Source organism: Paramormyrops kingsleyae, chromosome 6 (genome assembly GCF_048594095.1).
Source record: "Paramormyrops kingsleyae isolate MSU_618 chromosome 6, PKINGS_0.4, whole genome shotgun sequence".
Classification (NCBI taxonomy): Eukaryota; Metazoa; Chordata; class Actinopteri; order Osteoglossiformes; family Mormyridae; genus Paramormyrops; species Paramormyrops kingsleyae.
The window spans coordinates 21,588,804-21,612,903 of NC_132802.1; the positions used below are offsets into that span (position 1 = coordinate 21,588,804).

General features: G+C 40.2%; 1 protein-coding gene across 2 annotated transcripts; it reads left to right on the forward strand.

Moving 5' to 3' along the window:
* The first annotated feature begins 50 nt into the window (after nt 1–50).
* On the forward strand, nt 51–12,762 carry rhoaa (ras homolog gene family, member Aa). 2 transcript variants are annotated; one of them, XM_072712870.1, is made up of 5 exons: nt 51–167; nt 5,037–5,192; nt 5,922–6,042; nt 9,917–10,047; nt 11,160–12,762. In XM_072712870.1, exons 2-5 carry the CDS (start codon nt 5,037–5,039, stop codon nt 11,331–11,333), a joined length of 582 nt encoding a protein of 193 aa, XP_072568971.1. In that variant the 5' UTR covers nt 51–167; the 3' UTR covers nt 11,334–12,762. The 2 variants fall into 2 exon arrangements, with proteins under 2 accessions (XP_072568971.1, XP_072568972.1); XM_072712871.1 differs by lacking the exon at nt 51–167 and adding an exon at nt 174–428.
* The last annotated feature ends 11,338 nt before the right edge of the window (nt 12,763–24,100 follow it).

The following is a 24,100-nucleotide window of genomic DNA, read 5'->3' on the forward strand; positions in this document are numbered from 1 at the left end:
TCCTCTTGCTATTGACTTATCGGCCCGTCATTCATCCCAGGCAGGTCCGCTATTGGTTCGCTTGCCGTGGAATAACTTGGCGTTATCGGCGTGGCAGCGCTCTGGGGGCGGGGCTTCAGGGTCAGACAGGAAAAGAAAGGCGAGCGAAGACACCCGAGCCACAAACGGTAAATGGGTCTAAATTTGCTACAATTCAACTGCAGTCTAAGCCGGGGTACATTCGCATGAGGTTTAATAAACCTCGATTTCGAAAACGTGAATCATTTGCGAAATGAATACATCGAATCAACAAAATTAACTCTATTAGTCTTAACTGGCCAAGGGAGTTAGCTAGTTGTGGGTGACGGAAACGGACGGACAACAAGTGAATACAAAGTTCCTTGTTCGTGTTGATAAGTGGCTGTAGTGACATCCCAGGATCTTCTCTGGTAACATTTGCATTCCTCTTAAATTCGGATTTGATTACTCTGACCAGCCGGCGTTAGATAAGTGAGACATGCATCAGTCAGCCGTGTGTCATTGGGTGTCGGCTTGTGTGGCCTCCAGTCTTGCGCTCCGGTGTTTACAAATTGTCCAGATTAGTCAGTTTATGACACTGACATTAAGTAGTAACTAATTCTTTTTGACATCGATAATATCAGAAGTCATATTTATGTGTGTGAGCCTATACATTTTAAATCTGCATTTATGCAACGCATAAAAACGCCTTGTAAATCCAAGTTAGCAAACCAGTTCACTGGCCGGTTTAAAAGCAGGTTTATATTTTCCATCTGATAAATTCTGACATTTTTTACGTTGGTTGGGATATGAAGAACATTCCCAGGCTGGCTACAAATAGCGCTCGTTTTGTGTCCACTTAGAATAGTCCTGGTTATCCTTTAATACAATAATCGATCAGTTATCGAGCCATAAAGACTAAATGTGGTGTTATTCCCAGTTTCGAGCTGAAACTTACTAACCAGCTGTACTGACTGCTGCCTAGATTGTCACGTCAAAGAGGATGGTTTATGAATTCTTTCCCATTCGCCTGGGAAACAGTTTGGCCGGGTGAATTTTCTGGTTTTATGTATTTGAACTGTAACGCATATTTAAATGTAAAAATGTAGTCTGTGAGCTGGCTGAAAGGGGAAAAGGTGTCTGAAGCGGTTTTTTGGGTGCGGCGCGCTGCGTGGGTTCTGCCGACGTAGAGCTGCCGTTCTGAATCGTTTTTAGCTCCTAAAAACAATTAATTTTTTTACAAATTTGAAACAAAGCAGACCAACAGGTTTGGGAAATTATAAAGGTTTTGTTCTATGTGTACATATATAATGTTTACGGTTTAGTTTCTCTGGTGTCTCGCCTTCCGGTCAGGCCTGACTTCCGCATGTGGAGCTAACCGAATAGCCGGTTAGCTTGTTGTCTTCCTAATTTTCGCTATAAAAAGAGAAAAAAACCGAACATCTTAAAAGCTGAGCGTGTCCTATATGTGATACTGTACCGTTGCTGGGAACCATTGAGTTTGAATGTTTTTTTGGCCCTCTACACGAATTTTAATTAAACTTAAAACTATGATTTAAACGCCAGTGTACCGAGCTCTTAATGTGGTTTGTTAGAAGGTAGCAGTTCGCGTAAGTCCGGGAGAGAACTGGGTCATAATTGTATAAACTCAGAAAAATGTGGAAATGTAATTGTCTTAAGCACATATTTGCTATTGTATTGCTAGCACGTGCTAATACTTTATATTGTCCGTTTATTAAAATAATACGCCGTGCCATAAACATATTTGCATTTAAAATATTATTGTGGTAAAATATCCTCTACATGTTAAACGTACACATTTTGCGGTTGGAGTACAAAACAGATCACCTCACTTATAAGCATGAAGATAATAGTGAATAGGTTTTTTTTTTATTTTTTAAATGATAAAAAAGCTTTCTTATTACTTCTCACGTGTAATTTAGTTTTGCCCTGTACGTAGTGTAAACGTAGCATGACTTCCAGATGATATATGGAACCCCACGAACTGTTCATATGTAGGTCAGCCTTTAGTCAAGTTATTTTAGGCCCTTCTAAAACACACACGTAGCAAATTTCTTTTTCAAATGCAGTGATTGGATTCAGTCTAGAAATGTTAGCAGTAACTTGTGCTATTCTTGAAAGGTAAACTGCATGAAAGTGCAGTATGCTAATAAATCCCATTGGTTACTTTGCATACATGTTAGCGTTGTGTTTTGTAATTGTTATACTATTCTATTCTCATGTAATATTAGGAGCTCTGTTGCGTGCTGGAACTAGTATTAGGTTATATGTGGTTGTCTGCTAATAAGACCTATGGGTGCAGAATCAGTTTACTGCAGATGCTGATTGGCCTTATTTTTAAACTTCTGATGAGGCTTTTTTTAGGTAGATACTGGAATGGTGCGTTTCCATTAATCATATATTTACTGTATGTGATCAACTGCTTTTGGAATACATATAATAATCGAATGACCCGATTCAGATTGTAACGCAATTCAAGCTAATATTGACAGTAGAGATGCACAGTATATTGGTTAAATATTGGTATCGGCTGATATTAAGTAAATATCAAGATATCTGCATTATTTTAATGTCTTGGTTGATATTGCCAGCCCGTATTTACATATCAGTATTCAAAGTTAGCAGCACCAGAGCTGAAGACACAACTGAAATAATGGAGATAGTTGCATTGGGCAATCAGTCAATCAGCAATTGAAACAATGTCACATAGTTAGCAAAAAATAGGTAGTTACAGGCATTTCATCTTGTTAGTGTGATTTCTAGAAATGGTTCTGACAAATCGTTTTCATCCTTTGCAGACATGTGGTAACGGTAAAGATGTGGAGCTGATCAAATTTTGAGACTGATTGTACCAAAATTGAAGCAGTGCTGTATAGTCATGGTAAAGAGAAAGGCAGCTCAGAAATTTGATATTGTCAGCATGATAGCTCAGAAGTTATTGGTCAAGTCTTTACCAAACTTTGGGGGCATGTTGTAGAAGTGAAGACCTGGGTGTGTTCAGATTTTGAAGCAAGGCACCAAATTTATCACAGTATCTCTTAGTAACTGCAAAGAGAAGGATGACATGATTTGAGGCTTATCCTTATGAGCAGGATTTGTTTTTACAGTAAAATCCTGTCATAGTGGACTCGCTTATAACGGAATATCATCTATAACGGACGAGGTTCGCTGGTCCGGCCATGCGCCTTTAAGAACATGCAGAAAAAGCATCGGATATAGCAGACTTGCATATAACAGAATTTCGCTTATAGCGGACAAACAATTTGGTCCCCAGGGCCGCTTTTAGCTATAGTTTTGTTCAGCTATAACAGACTTTAAGGCTCCTGCTCCAAGGTGCGTGGCGTGCCGGTGATATCCAGTGCAGATACGTAGTCGGGATTATTAATAGTCACGCATCTGGTCTGGTAAAGTTGGATTACTACATGTACAATATAATAATCTATACCACAAGTGTGTCTGCTGGGGTGTGGCATGAGTAAACGGTGTCCTGTAGTTGTGTTCTGGGCATACAGCAACTCTGGATATAACGGACTGTTTTGCCAGGTCCCTTGAAGTCCGTTATAACTGGATTTTACTGCACTCTATTTACTGTATTTGATCTTTGATGTATCTTATTCCTGCTTTGCAAATCTGCACCTGATCATCTTCCCCAGCCATCTGCCATCTAAATGTATTCTGTGGGTCTTTTTGCAAAGTTTCCAGGAATGTTGTACTGGTCAGTGATTATAATACTGTGTGGCGTGAGATGATTTTCTGAATATTTTGTAATAAAGTTTATATATTTTTTTCATTGCTAGCCTCACTGCTTGGCCAATTTTATTTGTTGTCCAGTAGCTGGTCAGCAAAATTTATCTTGGGGAGCTCTGTATAACATATGGGGCAATCTCATCGTGTCACACTGGAGAGTTGGGGAGAATGTGCAATTTTGGCTTGTTATATTTTCATTTGCATTGCTTTAAGACAAGTCATGCAGAGTGCTTCAGGGGCTCTGGATCAGTAGTCTGAGGGTGACGATCTGTATTTTATGCTTGAAACAGTGACTAGAAGCACAGCAATTTGCAATCTTTGTAGAAACAAAGTTTTGAGAGGTAGAAGTAGTAAGTGTAAGTGATGCTGTTACCAGCGGGAGAAACTTTGTGGGGCATCTTAAGCATTCGCCACCTGGTGTACTCTCTTGGATGATATTCAGATTGAACTGAAATTCTTCAAAAACACTTAAAACAAGATGTACAAATGAGATGGAACAGTATGACATGTATGTTTCTAGAAGGTAAGGAGCATGCACTGATTACAGTGCGTTGCTGCACCCACCACATGACAAACCACCTCAGGGATGAGAACCTGAGTGCAGCCATGCAGCAGGTGATACCTCAACACCACACTAGTCTGAATGGACCATTGTGAGGTTTTTTTCTGGTGGCTGGAGTTCCAATCCTGCCACCAACCCCCAAATTATTCCCTGTAAGTTGGAGGACCTCCTTACAGGGCCAGATACAGATTAATATCATACCCAGGATGAAGCAATTGCAGGTTAAGGGCCTTGCTCAAGGGCCCAACAGAGTAAAATCACTCTGGGCATTCACAGGATTTGAACCAGCAACCTTCCAGTTGCTGGCACAGATCCCTAGCCTCAGAGCCACCCCTCTGTTTCTAGAAGTCAATTAAAATTTTTTTTTGGCATACATTTTTTTCCACTTGTTTTTACTAGATCAAAAAGATTAATGTAAATATATATTTAAAGTATAAAATACTTAAGCAATAAGAGCTTTTATGTTGGAATCTGTTTCAGTATCGGCAGTTTTTATCAGAATTGGATCGGAACTGAAAAAAGTGTGTTTGTGTGAGAGACAACAAAATGAGGAAAAACCAGTTGCTCTGTCCAATGTACTTTTCACAAAAGAAAACCCAACCAGGATGTACAGCTGCTCTTAGTTGTGTTCTTTGATATTGCCTGTGTTGTACTCTGTATAATATCCCACTGCATGGTTTTTAACTCTGATGTTGTGCTGTAATTCCAGATGGCAGCCATCCGTAAAAAGCTGGTGATTGTTGGGGATGGAGCATGTGGGAAGACCTGTCTTCTCATAGTTTTCAGCAAAGACCAGTTCCCAGAGGTGTACGTTCCCACCGTTTTTGAGAACTATGTCGCCGACATTGAGGTCGATAGTAAACAGGTGAGGATTGAAATTCACTGTCAGTAACATCTGTACACTCAGCCAGTTCACCATAAGTTCTGTGATAGTGTAGTAGGACCCATCGATAGAATTTATTTATATTGCCGACAACCAGCTTAAATTTATTGGAAATCAAAAAGTTTCAGCCAAGAACTGAAGATCTTAACTGTGACAAACCCCTGTGACAAATCCGAAGACACTGTACAGTTCATGAGGATTACGTTTACGTTTTTTAGCAGATGCTTTTATCTAAAGCAACATAAAATTGAGAAGGTAGAGTCAGACAGTCCCTGGAACCAGGAGGGGTGTTTGGGCCTTGCCCAGGGTAAAATCACTCTTTTGACCCTGGGATTTAAACTGGCAACCTTCCAGTTACAGGCTCAGCATCCTAACCCACTGAGTGTCAAACCACCCCCGGTACTAATTTGTCTTGACAATAAGTGCTGTTTAGAAATAAAACGGACAATAAATGCAGTTCAGAGAGTTAATCCATATACAAATGGTTCAAATCACTAGTCTACACTAGTTTTTGTTTATATTACAAGTAACTCTAAAGTTACCGTGGCCGTATGATGAATCCATTATTTAACTATTTCGACATGCATCCTTTTGGATTAACTTTGGTGTATTTAAATATCAACTTTGAGTTGTTAAAAATGGCAGAGCATTTTAAAGGGGCCACAAAGGACATTGGTTTAATTTCTATTTTGTTTTGGAACCTTTTTTCAGGTGGAGCTTGCTCTTTGGGACACAGCTGGACAGGAAGACTATGACAGACTGAGGCCCCTTTCTTACCCTGATACCGATGTCATCCTGATGTGTTTTTCTATAGACAGTCCAGACAGTTTGGGTAAGTCAGTACAGTGGTTATGTCATCAAAGGTTCAGAGGTTTAGCAGGGTCCAAAACCAAAATCCTGGGGCCTCATTTATCAAATGCTGCACAAACTTCATCCTGAAAGAAGAAATGTATATGCATGAAAAGAAAACATGTACGCACGAAACATACACACGTACTTGTAAATGTGCATATGCGTATGAGTCTGAGGTCCTGCCCTGCTGTCACCCACAAATAACCATAAATAGTCCGTGCGAGTGAACTGCATGCTCATATAATACGCAAAATCAAGCCTTTGTGGTTGTGAAGTCCGATGAATGTAAATAAAAAAAAAAAAAAGAGGAATCTTGAACAGTGTGATGTAGAGGCATGATAAAATGTTACCGTATTTTCCGCACTATAACGCGCACTGCATTATAAGGCGCACCGTCAATCAGTGGTCTTTTTTCAAACTTTTTCCACATACAAGGCGCCTCGGACTTTAAGGCGCTTTAAGCAAAACAAAACAGTCAGATAAGCCAGTCAACCAAAATTTATTTTACATCACGTGTTCACAATGACTGTCAACATTGTTCAAACGTTTATGAGCGTCTTCACTACTCTTTAACACGTAAAAAAACAAGAGTCTTATACCGCTAAATCAAAAGTCAGCGTATTCATAATAACTCAAAATTGAACACTTATAATATGGTCCTATACCGCTAAATCAAAAGTCAGCGTATTCATAATAACTCAAAATTGAACACTTATAATACGGTCCTATACCGCTAAATCAAAAGTCAGCGTATTCATAATAACTCTTGAAATTGTTAATTTATAATATGTGAAGCACTACACAATACACTCACTTTTCAATACTAAAACATTCAAATCGCTTCGAGTTCAGTATGCACAACAGAAATTAATCCACGTTTAAAGCGCACTGGATTATAAGGCGCACTGTTATTTTTAAAGAAAATCAAAGACTTTAGAGTGCGCCTTATAGTGCGGAAAATGCGGTACTTGGAGCTAAGAACATTTATCATATATATATCGTACAGCTGTTTCTATCTTTTTTTGCACTATTTTACATGTTCAGATTTGATGGCAAGCTGCATTTTGTTTTCGGAGTTCTTGTACTTCCATCAGCTCTACATCAGCTCAAATACAGTATACCTGAAATGAAGAAAAAAAAAAACAGATCAGATTTGAAAACGAAAGGAACTTTTCATACAGGGCCAGTGAGACTGCAGTAAATGAGGGCAAACCTACATCTTCGCCTTCAGAGTTTGACATGTGATGCCATTTTATTCAGTGTTATGCCAGAGCAGTCAGGATATTTGGATGTAGTATGTGAGACTGAAAATGAACAGATCATGAATTGACTCAGGCCATCAAGCCACTATTTTTTTTCAATTGCATGTCGCCATGACAGATAACTTCAGGTGTACTGTATTAATAGAATGAAACGGCTTTTGATTGATGCGGGCTGCTTCATTAACACTCATTTCATTGCCCGCATTTACTGCTCTATAGGTTACTATTGTGCATTTCATAAACTTTGATTTGAGGTACCATTATTGCAATGTGACTGTAGTCGATTGTCCAGATTACATTAACAGGACTTTGTTGCAGATTTAGTTTTTACTTTTGCCTATTCACCCACAGTGTAGGAAAGGGATGTAGTACCATGCCAGTTTGGTAATGCCATCGAGCACAGAAGGCATGAATGAGGTGAAGTTTGGGTGGGTTATGCCCAGTCAGTATCCCTCTTGCTGATACCTGTTCCCAGAGTATAGCCCGAGTTTGAGCGGTTGGTCTGTCTAATACTGGGCCACATCAGCATATAATTGATTAAAACGGCTCAAAAACCAGTCATGTTCATGGGCAAAGTAGAGTAAAATCAACTTTTCTCAGTGAGAATCCTTCTGCGTACCACAGCAAAGTACCTGGAGACATAGATTGAAAGTGGACATGAAACTCTAGCTGTAGTTAGCATAATTTATAAGACAGATTCTCACTCTGAAAATCCTCATAGGGTCACTCTTTAATCTCTATATTCACTGTCAGTGAAAGTGGATTAAAAATCAGTAAGTTACATTTTTCGAACAATGGTAGCACCATCTTTTCCTAGTGTAAAATGTCATGAAGTCGGTTGGCTTGGAAATCCATATTAGCTCCTATTAACTTTGCTGCTGCTTATTGTAAAACAAAGTCTGTAATATTACACCACCTTTAAAGATTTCCAGCCTCATGCTTCACAATCCAGTCTCAAAGATGTGTGGTTCAAACAACGAATGGGCACACACGTAATGGTCACATTGTGAAAGGAGACGACGTAAGAAACATTTTAAAATGATAGATTTCATAATGTAAAATAAGCCTGCACCCTCGTCAGCGTCTGCTTCTGTCCTTTTGATTTTTATATTAGCAAGCTTGTAATATTGGCAATTTGTTAGCTAAGCAGTAGACGGCAGATAAGACAGTGGGGTCATGTACCAGGTCTCATAAAACAATATAACAGTGAAATGTCTAGTTTGATATGATTCTAGTCTTTTGACAAAAATGCAATTTGGCTTTAGTTGTATTTTACTCCTTCACTTTTAGTCCAAGAAAACTACAGGATATGTAGTTGATTAAATCTGCTTTAGTCGACTAAATCTACAGTGCATGCAGTCAATGAGTCAATGAAATTAAGAGGTTTAGTTATAGTCTAATGATTTTTACATTTTTAAAGAATTTTCACTTTTCTGTGTACATGTACACACACAAACACACGCATTGATCTGCCACCATTCACTCCAAATTCCTAAAGGAAACATAAAGCTGTTGTTTTGGCATGTGGTCTTTAAGGACACAGAATTAACTTTTGTTAACTTGATTGTAATATGAAACCTTGCACTAATTCTAAAATTGTGCGGCAGGCTCAAAGTTTTTAAAACGGCAGTACACACGAACAAGATAAAGCAAGAGACACTGGCAATGACCCAAAAACAGGTAGAGGGCAAAAGTAACTTTCTAATGCCGGAGATGACCATTACCTTATCCAACAATGCCTCATAAATCAGTGGATGACCTCAGGGGACCTTCAACAATGGGGAAACATTAAGCCAGGGTGTCAAACTCCAGTCCTGGGGGGCCGGAGCCCTGCACATTTGGGATTCCCCTCAGTTACCACACCTGGTTCAACTCCTGGTGCTAATTGCCACACAGCTATTGAGCCGAATCATTTGCGCTTGGAACAGGGAAAGCGCTAAGCTACACAGGACACTGGCCCCCCAGGAATTAAGTGGTGTCAAGTGCACTGCAAGGACAATTCACAACAGGCTCCTGGAAGCAGGACTGATGACACATAAAGCAAAGAAGAAGCCCGTAATCAATGAGAAGCAGAGAAGAGCCAGGCTGCAGTTTTAAAAAGTAAAAAAAAAAAAAATGTATATTTACACATAAATTCAGAAATAAGTGAAACTGAAACTTTTGCTGTGGTCTCATAATTTGTTCCAGAGCTATATATGTTTTTTCCCCCAGTCATGTTTTGTTTAGTAAATCCAGGATTTTGCCTAAAAAGCTGCTTATACACTTTTCCTGCATTTGTTTTTACAACCTTGATAAATGGGGCCCCTGGACCTTTTGGATAGTAGGATGCATTATAATCACTACTTGCCTGGTAACTGAAACACTAGTTAATGCATTTCAATCAACATAATTATTTAAGGCGGCCTGAATTTAAATGAAAGTCAGCACACTTTCCTAACATTAAAGTCCAGTCATGTGTATCCATTCTGTAGGATTGTACTTAAGGTATTGAGATTAACTGTCCATATGGTTTATGGTGTATGTGTGCCAGTAGTGTAGTGATTTACTTATAGTTTGAGTTCACCTTAACTAACACCCTGCATTCTGTAACAGAGAACATACCAGAAAAGTGGACACCTGAGGTGAAACACTTTTGCCCTAATGTCCCCATTATACTTGTGGGCAATAAGAAAGACCTGCGAAATGACGAGCACACGCGCCGGGAGCTGGCCAAGATGAAGCAGGTATGAGCTTGTATAACTTCGCAGGAACGCTTTTGGGGCACTTTTCTGCTGCACCAGGTTCCATTCTTTTGGTACTTTCCCTTTTCCACTGACTTCCAGTCAAGTACCAGTATCAAAAGTTCTAGTACCTAGAAAACCAAATGAGGATACTTTTTTGGTACTTAAGCACTTTGGAATGTGACTTGCAAATGCTTTTTTGTTGATTGGTTATTTAAATATCTTGTTCTTCAAACATAATGCAACCGCCCTCCTGAAAGTTTGAACTCAGAAAACAACAATAAACAAAGTAAAAAAATAAAAATGATAAAAGTAGTAATAATGAAGGCATGGACAAATTGAGATCCAAACTTTAATTGTGATCCAGTTGGAGGAACAGATCAGAGAACAAGATCAAGATGACATAACAAGAAATAAAATATTTTCTATAATATACTGGGTCAGAATGGTATTGGGAAAACTTTCATATATCACACTGTGATTTTGTTGTACTAAATAGTGGGGTATTTATAAAGTAAAAAAGGTCAACATAAATTTCTCGCAAACCCGGCACGGAATGATTTAAACAGCAAGGATGAATTCAGCACAAAATACCCCACCTTGCACAGTGATGTCATTCAGCGCTGATACCAGTTTTCACTGCAGTGAAAAAGCTAGTACTTTGAAGTACCATACTTTCTTGAAGTACTAAAATTACAGTACCTGATGCGGTGGAAAAGCACCCTTTTTAAGAAATCTCAATACAAAGCTAATCATTCCAGGGATGTAACTTCAGTAATTATACACATGCACCCTTTGTGACATTGTATTATGGCACAAAATTTATTTTAATCAGAATAACATTCACTAGGTCAATATCATTTAGTCATGGCAATTTTTTTTTAAGAGGACAGTCAGCCTTTGGGCACAAGTCTTGCAGCGCCCAACAATCCTTGCATGTGAGCAAAGCATGACCTTCAATCTTGCTTCATTTCTGTACTCAGGTTGTGAATAATGGGAATTATTTCCATAATCCTATATTGTAAAAAATTTTAAAATAGGTTTTATCATATACCTTTTACTGTCTAAAATGTTTTGTTAACCAGTTTTAAATAATTTTCTGTTACCCTATCCAGGAGCCAGTAAAACCAGAGGAGGGGCGTGATATGGCAAACCGCATTAATGCTTTTGGCTATCTGGAGTGCTCAGCCAAGACAAAGGATGGTGTGAGGGAAGTGTTCGAGATGGCAACCAGGGCAGCACTGCAAGCCAAGAAACGTGGCAAGAAGAGCGCCTGCCTCCTGCTATAGAGAACCCAGGGTTAGGAGGGAGCGGTGTGGAGAGAAGGGGGATCTAAGCAGGCCAAGGAGAATTGGGAGGGGTGGGGAGAGGAGGCAACGGTGTCCTGGTGCAGAAGGTTTTGTAGGGAGAAATGGAGGAAAAGACTATCAAGCCTGCTCAAAAGAGAAGGGATGTTCATGTTGGGATAAGCTCTAAAGAAAAGGGAGGCAGCATTTTCATGGCCAAGTTTTGAAGTTTCCAAGTTTCTAAATGTTCACTGCAGTCATTTTTTAGGAAAGATTATATTTGATGTTAGCTTTGTACTGTTGCACAGTTAAATTGGCCTCCGACAATGGAAAAATATCTGACGCAAATAATAAAGAGGCAGATTCGTACTGGACTCGGGTTATCTGAAGTTCACTTTTTGATTCTCTTGATTTTTATTTTTTTTCCCTTTTCATTTTGGTAAAAATGAATGCAACTCCAGTTGGAGGTGCAGTGTTGGGGGAATTGCGTGTATCATCAGGCATGTCGCCTGTAACAGGGACGCCTGTATGTGCATGTCAATGAGTCTCTATCTCTCTCTCTTTCTCTGTTTGTCAGTTTCCCTGTGAATGTATGTCATGACGGGCAGTCCCATTCACTTATGGAATAACCACCTCCTCCACGAGTTACTATTATGAAACAGTTAGGGCACAAACTGAAAATTCTATCAAACTTAAAACAATTATCCACTTCAGTGGTTCATTGAGGCAACCTGCCATTTCTGAATTCTCTTAATGTTAATAATATTAATATTATTTACCTTTGCATATAAAATTCAAATGAAATGCATAAACAAACCATATCAGTTCAGTTAATTGTAATTGAGTTTTTCTATGCTTTGTGTATTGTAGATTAAACTACTACTAGAGTAACTGGAATTTGTGGTATTTGTGATGTGGACTTTGAGATGGACTTTATTGGTGTAAATTTGAATAACAAACACTTAAGTCATGATTTTGAAAGGACCACAGATTTTGGGAATATTTTCTGGCTGATAATTTTGCGAGATGTGGCAGTCTAGTTTGTAATGAGCGGGTGTCTCACTCTCCCTGTATGAAATACAATGTTACTCCCACCACCCTTCTCCATGTCCCCCTCCGATTTGTCTATTCTCCCCTTTATTTGCTCTTGTACTGTATATTTAACCCTGTGTGAAATTTTACTGGCTTGTCTTTGTATCAGTTATGCCTTTTTTGCAAAATGTAGAACATAATTTTAAAGAGTAAATGTATAAAACCTGAAGAAATACAACTTAATGTTAAAATATTAAATGAGAAACTTTTTTTTAAATGAGGATATTAACATTTAATTGAAAGAAACAATGGAGCAAATAACCTTTTGTACACATGCATCTTGGAATTTCCTGTCTGCTTTTAAATGTTCTTTAAAAAAAATAAAATGTTTTTAGGGTAACTCGTTCTGTTAATTTGTCAAGATTTCATTCTTGCTCATTAGACTTGCAACATTCTGGGAATTTTCAGAGTTGGAAACTGTCCATGGGAATTAAGCTGGAAATTTGCAAACTAGTGGGTTAACCTATAACAGGGAAGTTAAATGTAGTTGGGGGAAAAAAAACATCTTCAGCAGTATAGTCTTGGTAAAAACAACCAGATTTAATGCAGATTCATTTGAAATTCTACTCTGCACTGCATTCCTCCATCACATGCTCAGATAATGTCTAGAATCCTGCACACTAGAGCAGGACTGTTGAAGCCATACTACTGCATTTGAGCCCAGGATCACATCCAGTGAAGTAAGTTTTAATGATATTTACTGGGTTAAAATATTTGATCTATGGTATTCAACTAACAAACACTAAATCAAAACGTGTTTATAGTGTAGCTATAGCTATCTGGAAAATCAGATATGCTAAATATAAGCTAGCTAATACCATTCATTGACAGTTTAACCTGACCTGATTGCCACAAAATGCGTTGATTGAATTTCAAAACAATAAATCACAAACCCTTTGACATAAAAATCATACATATATCGTTAGGATTACAAGACACTGATGGATGAAACGGTATGGATAATGGATGGATGGATTTTCCACCCCTCTGCAATCCTATTGCTCATACTTTTATGATAGTTTTCTCTGGATTCTGATGTATTGCAAACTGATTTATGCATCATCTTGTGAGAGTCAGACTGTGAAGACTACAGCCAGTCAGATTTGGTTTACTTTGTGCCAGAATTCAGAGGAGATGTTTGTCCATTCAGGAGACTATTGGAGTATGACAAGACCCAAAGAGATACCAATAAGTAATTCACCCAAAAGATCCCATTGTAGATAAATCGATATAATTTATTGGCCCCAAGCAGGAAATTTGGATTATTTATACTTGATAAATGGAAGGCGTATTGAATTTGGTATTTGTAACAGGTGATTGTTTCTGGTCCTTAGCGCTGGAGTATCTAAGAGTACCTTTCAGTGGTATTATGTGTGGTATTTCAGTGTTGTCTGAAATTACCTGCACCACACTATGTACCACGGCATCTGAACATGTGGTGTAACAATTGTTTAAAATGAGCTCTCTCTTAATATATAATTGTTGCATTCGGCGGGCGGGCGAACAAGGAAGTAGGCGAGAGAGCCGTGAATACCGGAATACGGGGTTTATTCGGGGCAGACAGGCGACGAACATCAAACATGACACAGGTGATCACAATCGGGAATTAACACGAGGTAACGAGGGGGGCGTGGCACACACGAGGATCGGACGAGCTGGGCGTGGCACACACGAGGATCGGACGAGCTGGGCGTAACAATAATCAGATCATCAATGATAAACCGCCATGTGTAGGGGAAATCTTGTTGTATTCCTGGGCATTCAGACTGAAAGCAGATGATGTTTTACCTTGTGAATGTAAGTCAAGAAGTATTTGATGGATCTTATTACAATTTCATAAGACATTGTACAGATAAAGATCTATACCTTATTGTATTCCCCAGACTCCAGGAATACATATGGCTTTGGGACCAGTCTGCCACATAATCTTTGCTTGTTTAAACGATAACCATTTGTTGGATCATTTTCAAACTTTGCAGAGACATTGTGTGGGTGACAAATTTACAAGTAAAAATCTACTCTTGACGAGACCCAAAATCGCTTATAAATCGTAAAACTGGAACTGCAAGACAGGGCAGCTATTTGCAAAAATGGAACCTGCATCTACAATCTTGTGGCCATCTGCCATCTAAACTTATTTTGTATATCTGTTTGGCAAACTTCTGAGAACATTGTATGGGTCAGTGATTCTAAAACCACAGCATAAGATGATTTTCTGAATATCATACAGTACAGTTTACTTACATTTTTGCTGCTAGCCTTTCCATTCTGCAAATTGTATCCATATCCTCCTGAGACTCAAGGAAAAAAGTGTCCTTCATTTGTAGGTTATTTGTCTTTGGAGGAAATAAGACATCTTACAATTTAGATTTTTTTCAAATTTATTTTTATTTTTAATTTCACAGCATGTCCTCTTTAGTGTACAACAGGAATAAATATGTTTCCTTACATCAGTGAAAAGATGCAAAAACAAAATGTCCACTACAATGGACATAAATGAATGAATGGGTGGGGTCTCAGGAGGATATCTGTCTGGTAGCCGCTCCATGAAATTTATTTCTGGAGAATTTAAATCTGTCACATTTACATCTTGAGAGATGGAGAGAGTGTGCTTGGTAGGCTTGTAATAATGTTTTTTGAGACTGGGGTCTTTTCATTTGGCAAAATTGAATTGTGTCACTTAGCGATTGTCCAGTCCTGTCTATTCAGTGGTGGCATATGAAAGAACAGGCACAGATCCAGTGAACAACTCTTGCAAAGTGCTTCACGGTCACCAGAAAAATGGCTTTACAGTGCACTTGTACCCGAAATTTTACTCTCACCTTTCTATATACCTGTATGTATGTCTGAAAAGGACAGCAATTAACCACATTTAACCATTCAAAAACTTGAGTTCAGCCAGCAGGCAAGATAAATCACTTGTTTGCAAATATTCCTTGTTTTGTGGGAAAGGTATTGATAAATGGGGAAAATGCTGTTGTCATTTGTAAATATTGTTCTTGATTGTGGCTAATCATGTGTATATACTAAATATAAAATAGTTTTTGTTCAGCTATTTTATTGTGCATAAAGAGCATGTCATGGTCAATGAGGTCCTGGATTTTGCGGGCTTCGTGCATCACAACCTTTTGGTCACAAATTTCTGAAAACGAGAGGAGTTTGCTGACCGGCTGTACAACCTTGCGAGCACAGTCAGTGGCTACCTGGAAGTTAGAGATGAATGAAATCAGCAGACCAGTGTTGGTTAAAAAGTGACCTCGTATCGCTCCCTTCATGACCAAGCTTTACACCAATTAAATCCAGGTTTAGGTGATGGCTTCTGTCTTCGATCACAGTTATAATGTTACCCAAAGAAAGCAGTCACTTATCAAAATCAGCCAGCTCCTCAGAGTGCCAATTGGTTAGACTTTACTGAAGCGACTTCTTTTTTTTTGGACTTAAAGTCCGCCCTCACTGTGTTCAAATCAGCTCTAAGCTCCGAATTGTGGTGGTGGAGTATACCATTTAACAAGTTCATATGTTTGGAAACAAAGTTTTCATCTCCTCAACAAAAGGAGAGGAGAAAGGGCATCCTTGCGCTGACCTCCTCCAGACTAAACAGAGTTAAATGAAGTCTGCACTGATTAGCAGCTATCAGGAGGGATAACTGCCAAATCTGTGTAAATTTACTAACAGGTAAGTGGCAAGTGCACTATGAATGAGGCAAAAAAGGTGGAAAACACATGTGGAAGAGTAGAGCTAGGCAGCTATTGGTGGCGTGTCAAGTGACTCCCCAGGTAAATTAAAATTATAAATAAATGAACACTGCATTAGGCAAATATTTGTGCTCATAATTTAAGCATGGTTCACCAACTCCCAAGAGTTCTGATGTTCATTATAGCCCAAAATTCAATCCTTTTCACATGCCCCGTTCTCAGGGAATTAGCCTTTTAAAGTACCACTTGCAGGCACAGACCAAACCAAACCTTTAAGATAGTGGGCATTTCTCGACAATTTCAACAATTCTCCCTGTTGTATCCCTACATGCTACCGGCAACCCTCCCTCCTAGTCTTTCATAATCGGTTCATCCAATTTACTTGGTTTGAAACAAAGTTGGCTATTAATCAATTAAGCAATCAAAAATGTGCACAGTTAGATAAAGTTAAAATAAACATTCAAAACCTTTGTCATGTACAAGCATCATAATATACGTTCAGTTTTATGGATAAATTGGATCTGGATCTAAATATCTAAGAACAGAGGCACAAGACAAGAACTAATACCGAAAAACGTGAACACACTAAACTTGGGGTGAAACGTCCCCAAAATGTCCCGTGTAGCTGAACCCATGACAGTAGGGATGCACAGTCACCCATTCAGCCCACTGAGCAATTCAGTGGCCCTGGGAACAGGGGAAACACTAGGAACAGTGAAAGGTGCAAGACAGAGAAAAGAATGGGAAGGCCAGTGACACCTGCTGCCCAAACGGGGAGACAATCAGGGCTGTGGAGTCGGAGTCGGAGACAATTTTGGGTACCTGGAGTCGGAGTCGGCAAAAAGTTAACCGACTCCGACTCCTACTAAATTTAAATGGGAATTAAAAAAGTAAGTTGAAATGTCCCAATTCACAAACAGTCATAATGAACTACTTCTCTGCTGTAAGAATAAAGCCCAATGCATGCAGTGCATAATGTTACCACAAAACGAACATGTCAAGTAACCATGAAGCATGCTTTTCATTGACTGTATGCGTCACTATATGGGATGTAATGCACAGGTAAGGTGCGGCACCGCTATCCATTGTGTCGTGTTCCACTGTTACCCCCCCATACATTTACAGATGCACTGCCGATTTGTCGGCCGTTCAACGAGTCATCACGCGTCAAACGCCTGAAAAATCATCTGGTGTGTTCTCAGCTCCGTCGGCTCCCCTTCGCTATGCGCTAGTGAAGGGGGCCGAAGGAGCCGAGAACACAGATCTCCCTACCTGTCTCCAGCAGAGGCTTGTTCTGCTGATCAGCTGGCCGGTGAGTGACACAATGCACTAAACTTCCGGCTGGCTGACAGAGGAGACAGCCACTGCAGCAGACAGAGGCATCACATTACTTTGGATGGGGGCGGTGGTCGAGATTTTCGGCAAGCTATATACATAAAGAGGAGTCGGAGTCGGGGAGTCGGAGTCGGAGTCGGAGTCGGAAGATTTAGAAACTGAGGAGTCGGAGTCGGAGCATTTATCTACCGACTCCACAGCCCTGGAGACAATGGACAGAACAGGACAAGATGGGGACCAGTCATGACACAAGTACTTTCACCTTGCCTTTATTTCACAAGATTTGTTTAAAATCATTTTTTTATTTATTTATTTTTTTTTTTACAAAAAATGATCTTACTTAATGTATTAAACAAAATTTATTTTTAAACTTTTTAAAAAGATTTTCCTTAGACAGACAAAAAACATGTAGTATCCATCCATTTTCATAATCACTTATGGATTCTAATTAGGCTCAATATCCTGGAGCTTATTTCAGGCAGTGCAGAGCACGTGGCAGGGAACACCCTGAATGGGGTGCGAGTCCATCCCAACAGAGTCCATCTCACGTTATAGTAAATTAATATGCTTCAATACACCTGAATCACATGTTCTTATACTACAGGCATAAAATGCTGTACCTGTCTAAACAGTGGAATAACATGCACAACTATGGTGTTCATTACACTGCAACATGAAGCAGTACAACTAAGAAAATCTGCTGAAGTGAAAAATTGCTTATTATTGAACACTTGTTGCAAGACGTATTAAATGGTGCCACATGTGGTTATAGCTGTGACAAGTTGCGTCAGCCTGAAAGCGTTCTGCAGAAAACTTAAGTACCATGTTGCATGTATGGCAAATGTTGCTGCTTTGATGGAAATTTATAGCAACAAAAATAAATGACCTTTTGATGTTTTTAGGTATAATTTGCTTCATTTTGCTACATGCATTTGACTTTTACGAGTATAAAGAGTTTAAAATTAAATATCAGAGGTGCTGAAATTTGGTATATATAACTTGCCATATCACATATCATACATATAACTTGCCATATCACATATCATTTTTTTCATCTGTATTTTAAGTTGAGTTGGAAGTGATGAATTTGTTAGTTTTACTTCATGCACATTTAGATTAAAATTGCTGCTAAATGTAGAAAAGCAGAATTCGGGAGCAATGAGGAACATTTGAAAAACCAAGAAAAGGCGTGGTCTGTCGTTTCTTTTCTTGTGCTTCCTCTGTGTCACTCTTTTCTCGTTTGTTATAGTACTGCTTTATTAAAATCCTCTCAAGTCGTATACTTCGGTATTGCTGCTCTTGAGTGGTAAGTGGGTTTTTCTGTACTATTTCAAGATTTCATTTTCTTATTGCTGTTAGTTTTTTTAACAGTATTAAATTTATGGGTCTTACTTTTAATTAACTTTATGTTGGTGATTACAATTCATGATCAATTATACTGTAAATTTAACACTGGTAATATATACTATAATCATGCCTTATTGTAGTTCTTCAAAATACTTTCTGAGAAATAGTACATCAAGTACATTGCAAAAGTTATAATTATAACCAGTTTGTTTGGTATCGTACTTTGACAATGAAAATCTTAATGACCAAGACGTATATGAATGTGTCTATTAAAAACAAATGTTTATAGTTATGTTTCATCGTAAATACCAATTTAAATCAACTGAAACGATTTTTTGAAAGACATGTCATACAGTAAACATTTCAAATAAAGGCAAAGTCTTCTTCATTTAAAACTAAGTAAGCCTGCAACTTGTGAACTTGATGAGTGTTTTCTGTGCTAATTACGTAGATCACTATCGCAAAAGCAATGACACGTACCACATCTCTCTGCTTTGTCAGCAAAAGCTTCTACTTCGAATGTACCCTCAGTATGAAATGTGTTATATGAGGTATATAACACGTTATATAAACAGGGAATAACAGCGATTACGATTGGAGGCACTCAGATTCGCCGGCAGCATCTTGTCTCGGGCTCCCGTTTTACGCAGTAACTTTAGCGCCCTCCTACCCAATAGCCAGCAGTACGACGTTCACACTAGCAGCGTGTCCTTTGTGAGTTCTAAGCTTCTGTTAATTTTAACCAAAAAGTACGATTGCCACACAGTGAATAGAGGGCAGGCATCCACCCTTCCAAGCAATGGCTAGTGTACGGGATAACGGGACCAAACACTGCAACATCGCTTCCCTTGTACTACTTCCTCTTCCGACCAACCCAGCATTGCGTGTCCAAAAAGAGGAAGAAAAAAGCTAGAGCCCCAGCATCACATAACTAACTCAGGAAATTAAGAAAGAAAATGACAATATGCCCCACCACATTGTATTTTCTTTTTTTTTCCTTGGGGTGGGGGTTACTACACTGTCTAAAAAAAAAAAAAAAAAAGTACCAATTTGTTCCTTTGACTTGTCACTGGGGCTGTACCCTCAAGGGTCGGCCAATTGTAGTTGTATGATACAGAAATGGACTATGAGGAATCTTGTTTGTACCTTGGGGATTTTCCACGGAGTTCATTTCTGTATCTTAATTTAGACTAAAAGGTACATTTACCTCAGGGTTGCAACTTTTGGTCGGCTGGCTGGAGTGAGATTTTCAATTCGAGACAAGCCTGCGCACACATTTACATGTATGTAACAGTTTTATTACCTTGTAAATAGGCTGTAGGGTTTGCAAACCACCCAGCACTTTTGATGTAGCTAATTTTAGAATAGGGTAAAATTTGCAGACTTAGACATCTCACCAATATAATTTCTCATTTATGGACTTGGTTTAGCAGCACTAAATTACTGGTATTGCCAGACCTAATATTAATGATCTTCATTGTAAACATCATACAAGGTGACACCATATCCCTCTTTCTCAGTGAATTTTCTACTTTGAATGTAAACTCTGTATGAAATGTGTTATATAACCAAAGTTGCCTTGAATGCAGTTCATCAGTTCAATCAGTTGTCTGTACTCATCAGTTACCGATAATATACAGCCATGGCCAAAAGTTTTGAGAATGACACAAATATTGGTTTTCACAAAGTTTGCTGCTTCAGTGTCTCTAGATCTTTTTGTCAGATGTTTCTATGGTATACTGAAGTATAATTGCAAGTATTTCACAAGTATCAAAGGCTTTTATTGACAATTACAGTAAGTTTATGCAAAGAGTCAATATTTGCAATGTTGGCACTTCTTTTTCAAGACCTCTGCAGTTCACCCTGGCATGCCGTCAATCAACTTCTGGGACAAATCCTGACTGATGGCAGCTCATTCTTGCATAATCAATGCTTGGAGTTTGTCAGAATTTGTAGGTATTTGTTTGTCCACCCGCCTCTTGAGGATTTACCACAAGTTCTCAGTGAGATTAATGTCTGGGGAGTTTCCTGGCCATGGATCCAAAATGACAATGTTTTGTTAACCGAGCTACTTAGTTATCACTTTTGCCTTATGGCTTGATGCTCCATCATGCTGTAAAAGGCATTGTTCACCGCCACACTGTTCTTGGATGGTTGGGAGAAGCTATCTGATGATGTTTTGCTACCATTATTTATTCATGGCTGTGTTCTTAGGCAATATTGTGAATGAGCCCACTCCCTTTGGCTGAGATACAACCCCACATATGAATGGTCTCAGGATGCTTTACTGTAGGCATGACACAGGACTGATGGGTGCGCTCACCTTTTCTTCTCCGGACAATCTTTCTTTCGGATGCCCCAAACAATCGGAAAGGGAATTCATCAGAGAAAATGACTTTACCGCAGTCCTCAGCAGTCCAATCCCAGTACCTTTTACAGAATATCAGTCTGTCCCTGTTGTTTTTCTTGGAGAGAAGTGGCTTCTTTGCTGCCCTTCTTGACACCAGACCATCCTCCAAAAGTTTTCGCCTCACTGTCTGTGCAGATGCACTCACACCTGCCTGCTGCCATTACTGAGCAAGCTCTGCACTGGTGATGCCCCGATCCCACAGCTGAATCAACTTTAGGAGACGGTCCTGGTGCTTGCTAGACTTTTTTGGGCACCTGAAGCCTTCCTCACAATAATTGAATCTCTCTCTCCTGGAAGTTCTTGATCTGATAAATGATTGATTTAGGTACAATCTTACTAGCAGCAATATCCTTGCCTGTAAAGCCCTTTTTGTGCAAACCAGTGATGACTGGACATGATTCCTTGCAGGTAACCATGGTTAACAGGGGTAGAAGAATGAATTCAAGCACCACCTTCCTTTTATAGCATCCAGTCTGCTATTCTAACTCAATCAGCATGACAGAGTTATCTCCAGCCTTGTCCTCATTAATGAGAGAATCGCTGAAATTATGTCAGCAGGCCCTTTTGTAGCAGGGCTGAAATGCAGTGGAAATGGGTTTTTTGGGATTAAGTTCATTTTCATGGCAACGAGGGATTTTGCAATTAATTGCAATTCATCTGATCACTATTCATAACATTCTGGAGTATATGCAAATTGCCATCATAAAAACTGAGGCAGCAGAATATGTGAAAGTTAATAATTGTGTTACAGTCTTCACCTCCTTCTGGGCCAGCTGGGCCTCCAAGCCACAACCAAGCAGCACCATCTCTCGGCCATGTAATGGTGCCTTCTCTCCCTCGGCCAGATGCTTCTCACTGTTGTGCTCTTACTCCCACCTGGCCAGTACAATACGCAGCTGCACTAGCTTCTGCCACTCATGCTCCTCACACAGCTGCTCCTGGTCCTGATGGTCCCACTCCCGTGGCTCATCCAGCTCATCATGCAGCTGCTCCAACTCCTGCTGGTTCTGCTCCATGGACTCACACAGCTGCTCCTGGTCCTGCTGGTCCTGCACTCACTGCTTGTCCAAGTGGCAGAGTTCCTGAACCAGTCGGGCCTCCCAGCTATGGCACACCTCCTCGTGGCTGAGCAAAGCAGCCTCAGCCTGCTGCCTCTGAGCAAAGCAGCCTCAGCCTGCTGCCTCTGTCAGTTGCAGTCAAAGGTGGAGTCACACTACGGCTTCTCGTAGTTGGCAAGTGGTTGGAGTATGCAACAGTGCCGGCCTTCCTCACTCGGCAACGCCGTGGTCTCTGTTAGGGTCTCTTATGGCAAATTGGTCTTAGGTGAGTGGCCGGACTGAGTGTGAATCAGAACACTCCATTGAGGATTACCTTAAAGGGAGATGCGACCCCGCCAGGATTGTGGAGACCAGGGCCCCGCCCTGAAGCCAGGCCTGGGGGGAGCACATGGGTGAGTGCCTGGTGGCTGGGTCTCCACCCATGGGGCTTACATGGAGCTACCCTCCTGTAGGCCCACCACCTGCAGGAGGAGACATGGGGATCAGGTGCTGTGTAGATCAGGTGACAGTCTAAGGCAGGGGCCTCGTGGACTAATCATTCGCGACCAAATCTGACTATAGGCTATAGGAACATAACCTTCCTGGTGGGAAAGGAGCTGGAGCTGGTGCAGGAGGTAGAGAGATACTGACTAGAAATAGTTGGACTCACCACAACACACATTTTAGGCTCTGGAACCAAACTCCTAGAGAGGGGCTGTACTCTATTCTACTTTAGAGTTGCCCATGGTGAAAGGCACCGGGCAGGTGTGAGTCTACTTATAGCCCCCTGATTTGGTGCCAGTATGTTGGTCACCTTCATTCGACTTTGTGTTGGGGGATGGGCTCTGACTGTTGTCTGTGCATATGTACCAAACACCAGTTCAGAGTACCCAGCCTTCCTGGGGACCTTGGATGGAGCACTGTAAGGCGTCCCTTCTGGGGACTCCATTGTGCTGCTGGGAGATTTTTTAATGCTCACGTGGGTAGCAGCAGTGAAACTTGGAATGGTGTGATTGGAATGGTGATCTGCCCGATCTGAACCTGAATGGTGCTCTGTTATTAGACTTATGTGCTAACCACAGTTGATCCACCATGTTCTAGCATAAGGGTGTTCATAAATGCAACTGGCACCAGAGCACCCTAGGCTGCAGTTCGATGATCGATTTTATAATCCGCTGGAGACCTCAGGTGTCACTGTGCTGGGATGAGTCACTGATGCTGCAGTACTCATATTCACCACTGGTGGAGCATTCATATTTTTGCCTCTTTTTTCCATTCTGGCCTTTAATTATTCCACCAGTGGGAGGTGCTTCTGACCTTCAGCAGGATACAGCCGCTCTGCTGTGAAGGGCAATCGTGGCAAAGGGGGTGCAGGAGGGGCAGATGGAGGAGCAGTCGAAGGCAGGGCTGATGTTGGAGGAGGAATATGAAGAGAAAGAGGGATAGGTGGAGTCACCAATGTGGTTTTTCCACCCTCTGTGGTTTGCTCAGCGTTTCCTGCATTCGAAGCCATTTGCAGCTGATTTCTCAACAAAGCACTATGATTTTTGCACGTCTCTGTTTGCTAACTCCAATAAAACATCTCTCTCCTCTTCAGCTTCGGTGACCACCCCTGCCACTTGCATATGGAAGATTATAAGCAAAAAAATTCAAATGCCATTAAAAAACTCAATCTGAGTTTATTAGTTGAATCTGAATTCAGTGCGCAAAATCAAAGTAATCGACCACAGGTTCACAACGCAACTCATTTCCACGTTTGCGACAGTTCTGCAGGTCTTGGTAAAGTGGAGGCGTGTGCCGGGGTGTCGCTAGAGCAAATACGGGATCATATACGCAGTTATCATATATAGTAAG

What these genes read in the sequence shown, in the direction of transcription:
- rhoaa (XM_072712870.1), top strand. Translation starts at nt 5,037, where the DNA reads ATGGCAGCCATCCGTAAAAAGCTGGTGATTGTTGGGGATGGAGCATGT. An exon ending in TTGAGGTCGATAGTAAACAG is followed by an intron (nt 5,193 to 5,921) that starts GTGAGGATTGAA and finishes ACCTTTTTTCAG; the next exon opens with GTGGAGCTTGCTCTTTGGGA. An exon ending in AGCTGGCCAAGATGAAGCAG is followed by an intron (nt 10,048 to 11,159) that starts GTATGAGCTTGT and finishes TACCCTATCCAG; the next exon opens with GAGCCAGTAAAACCAGAGGA.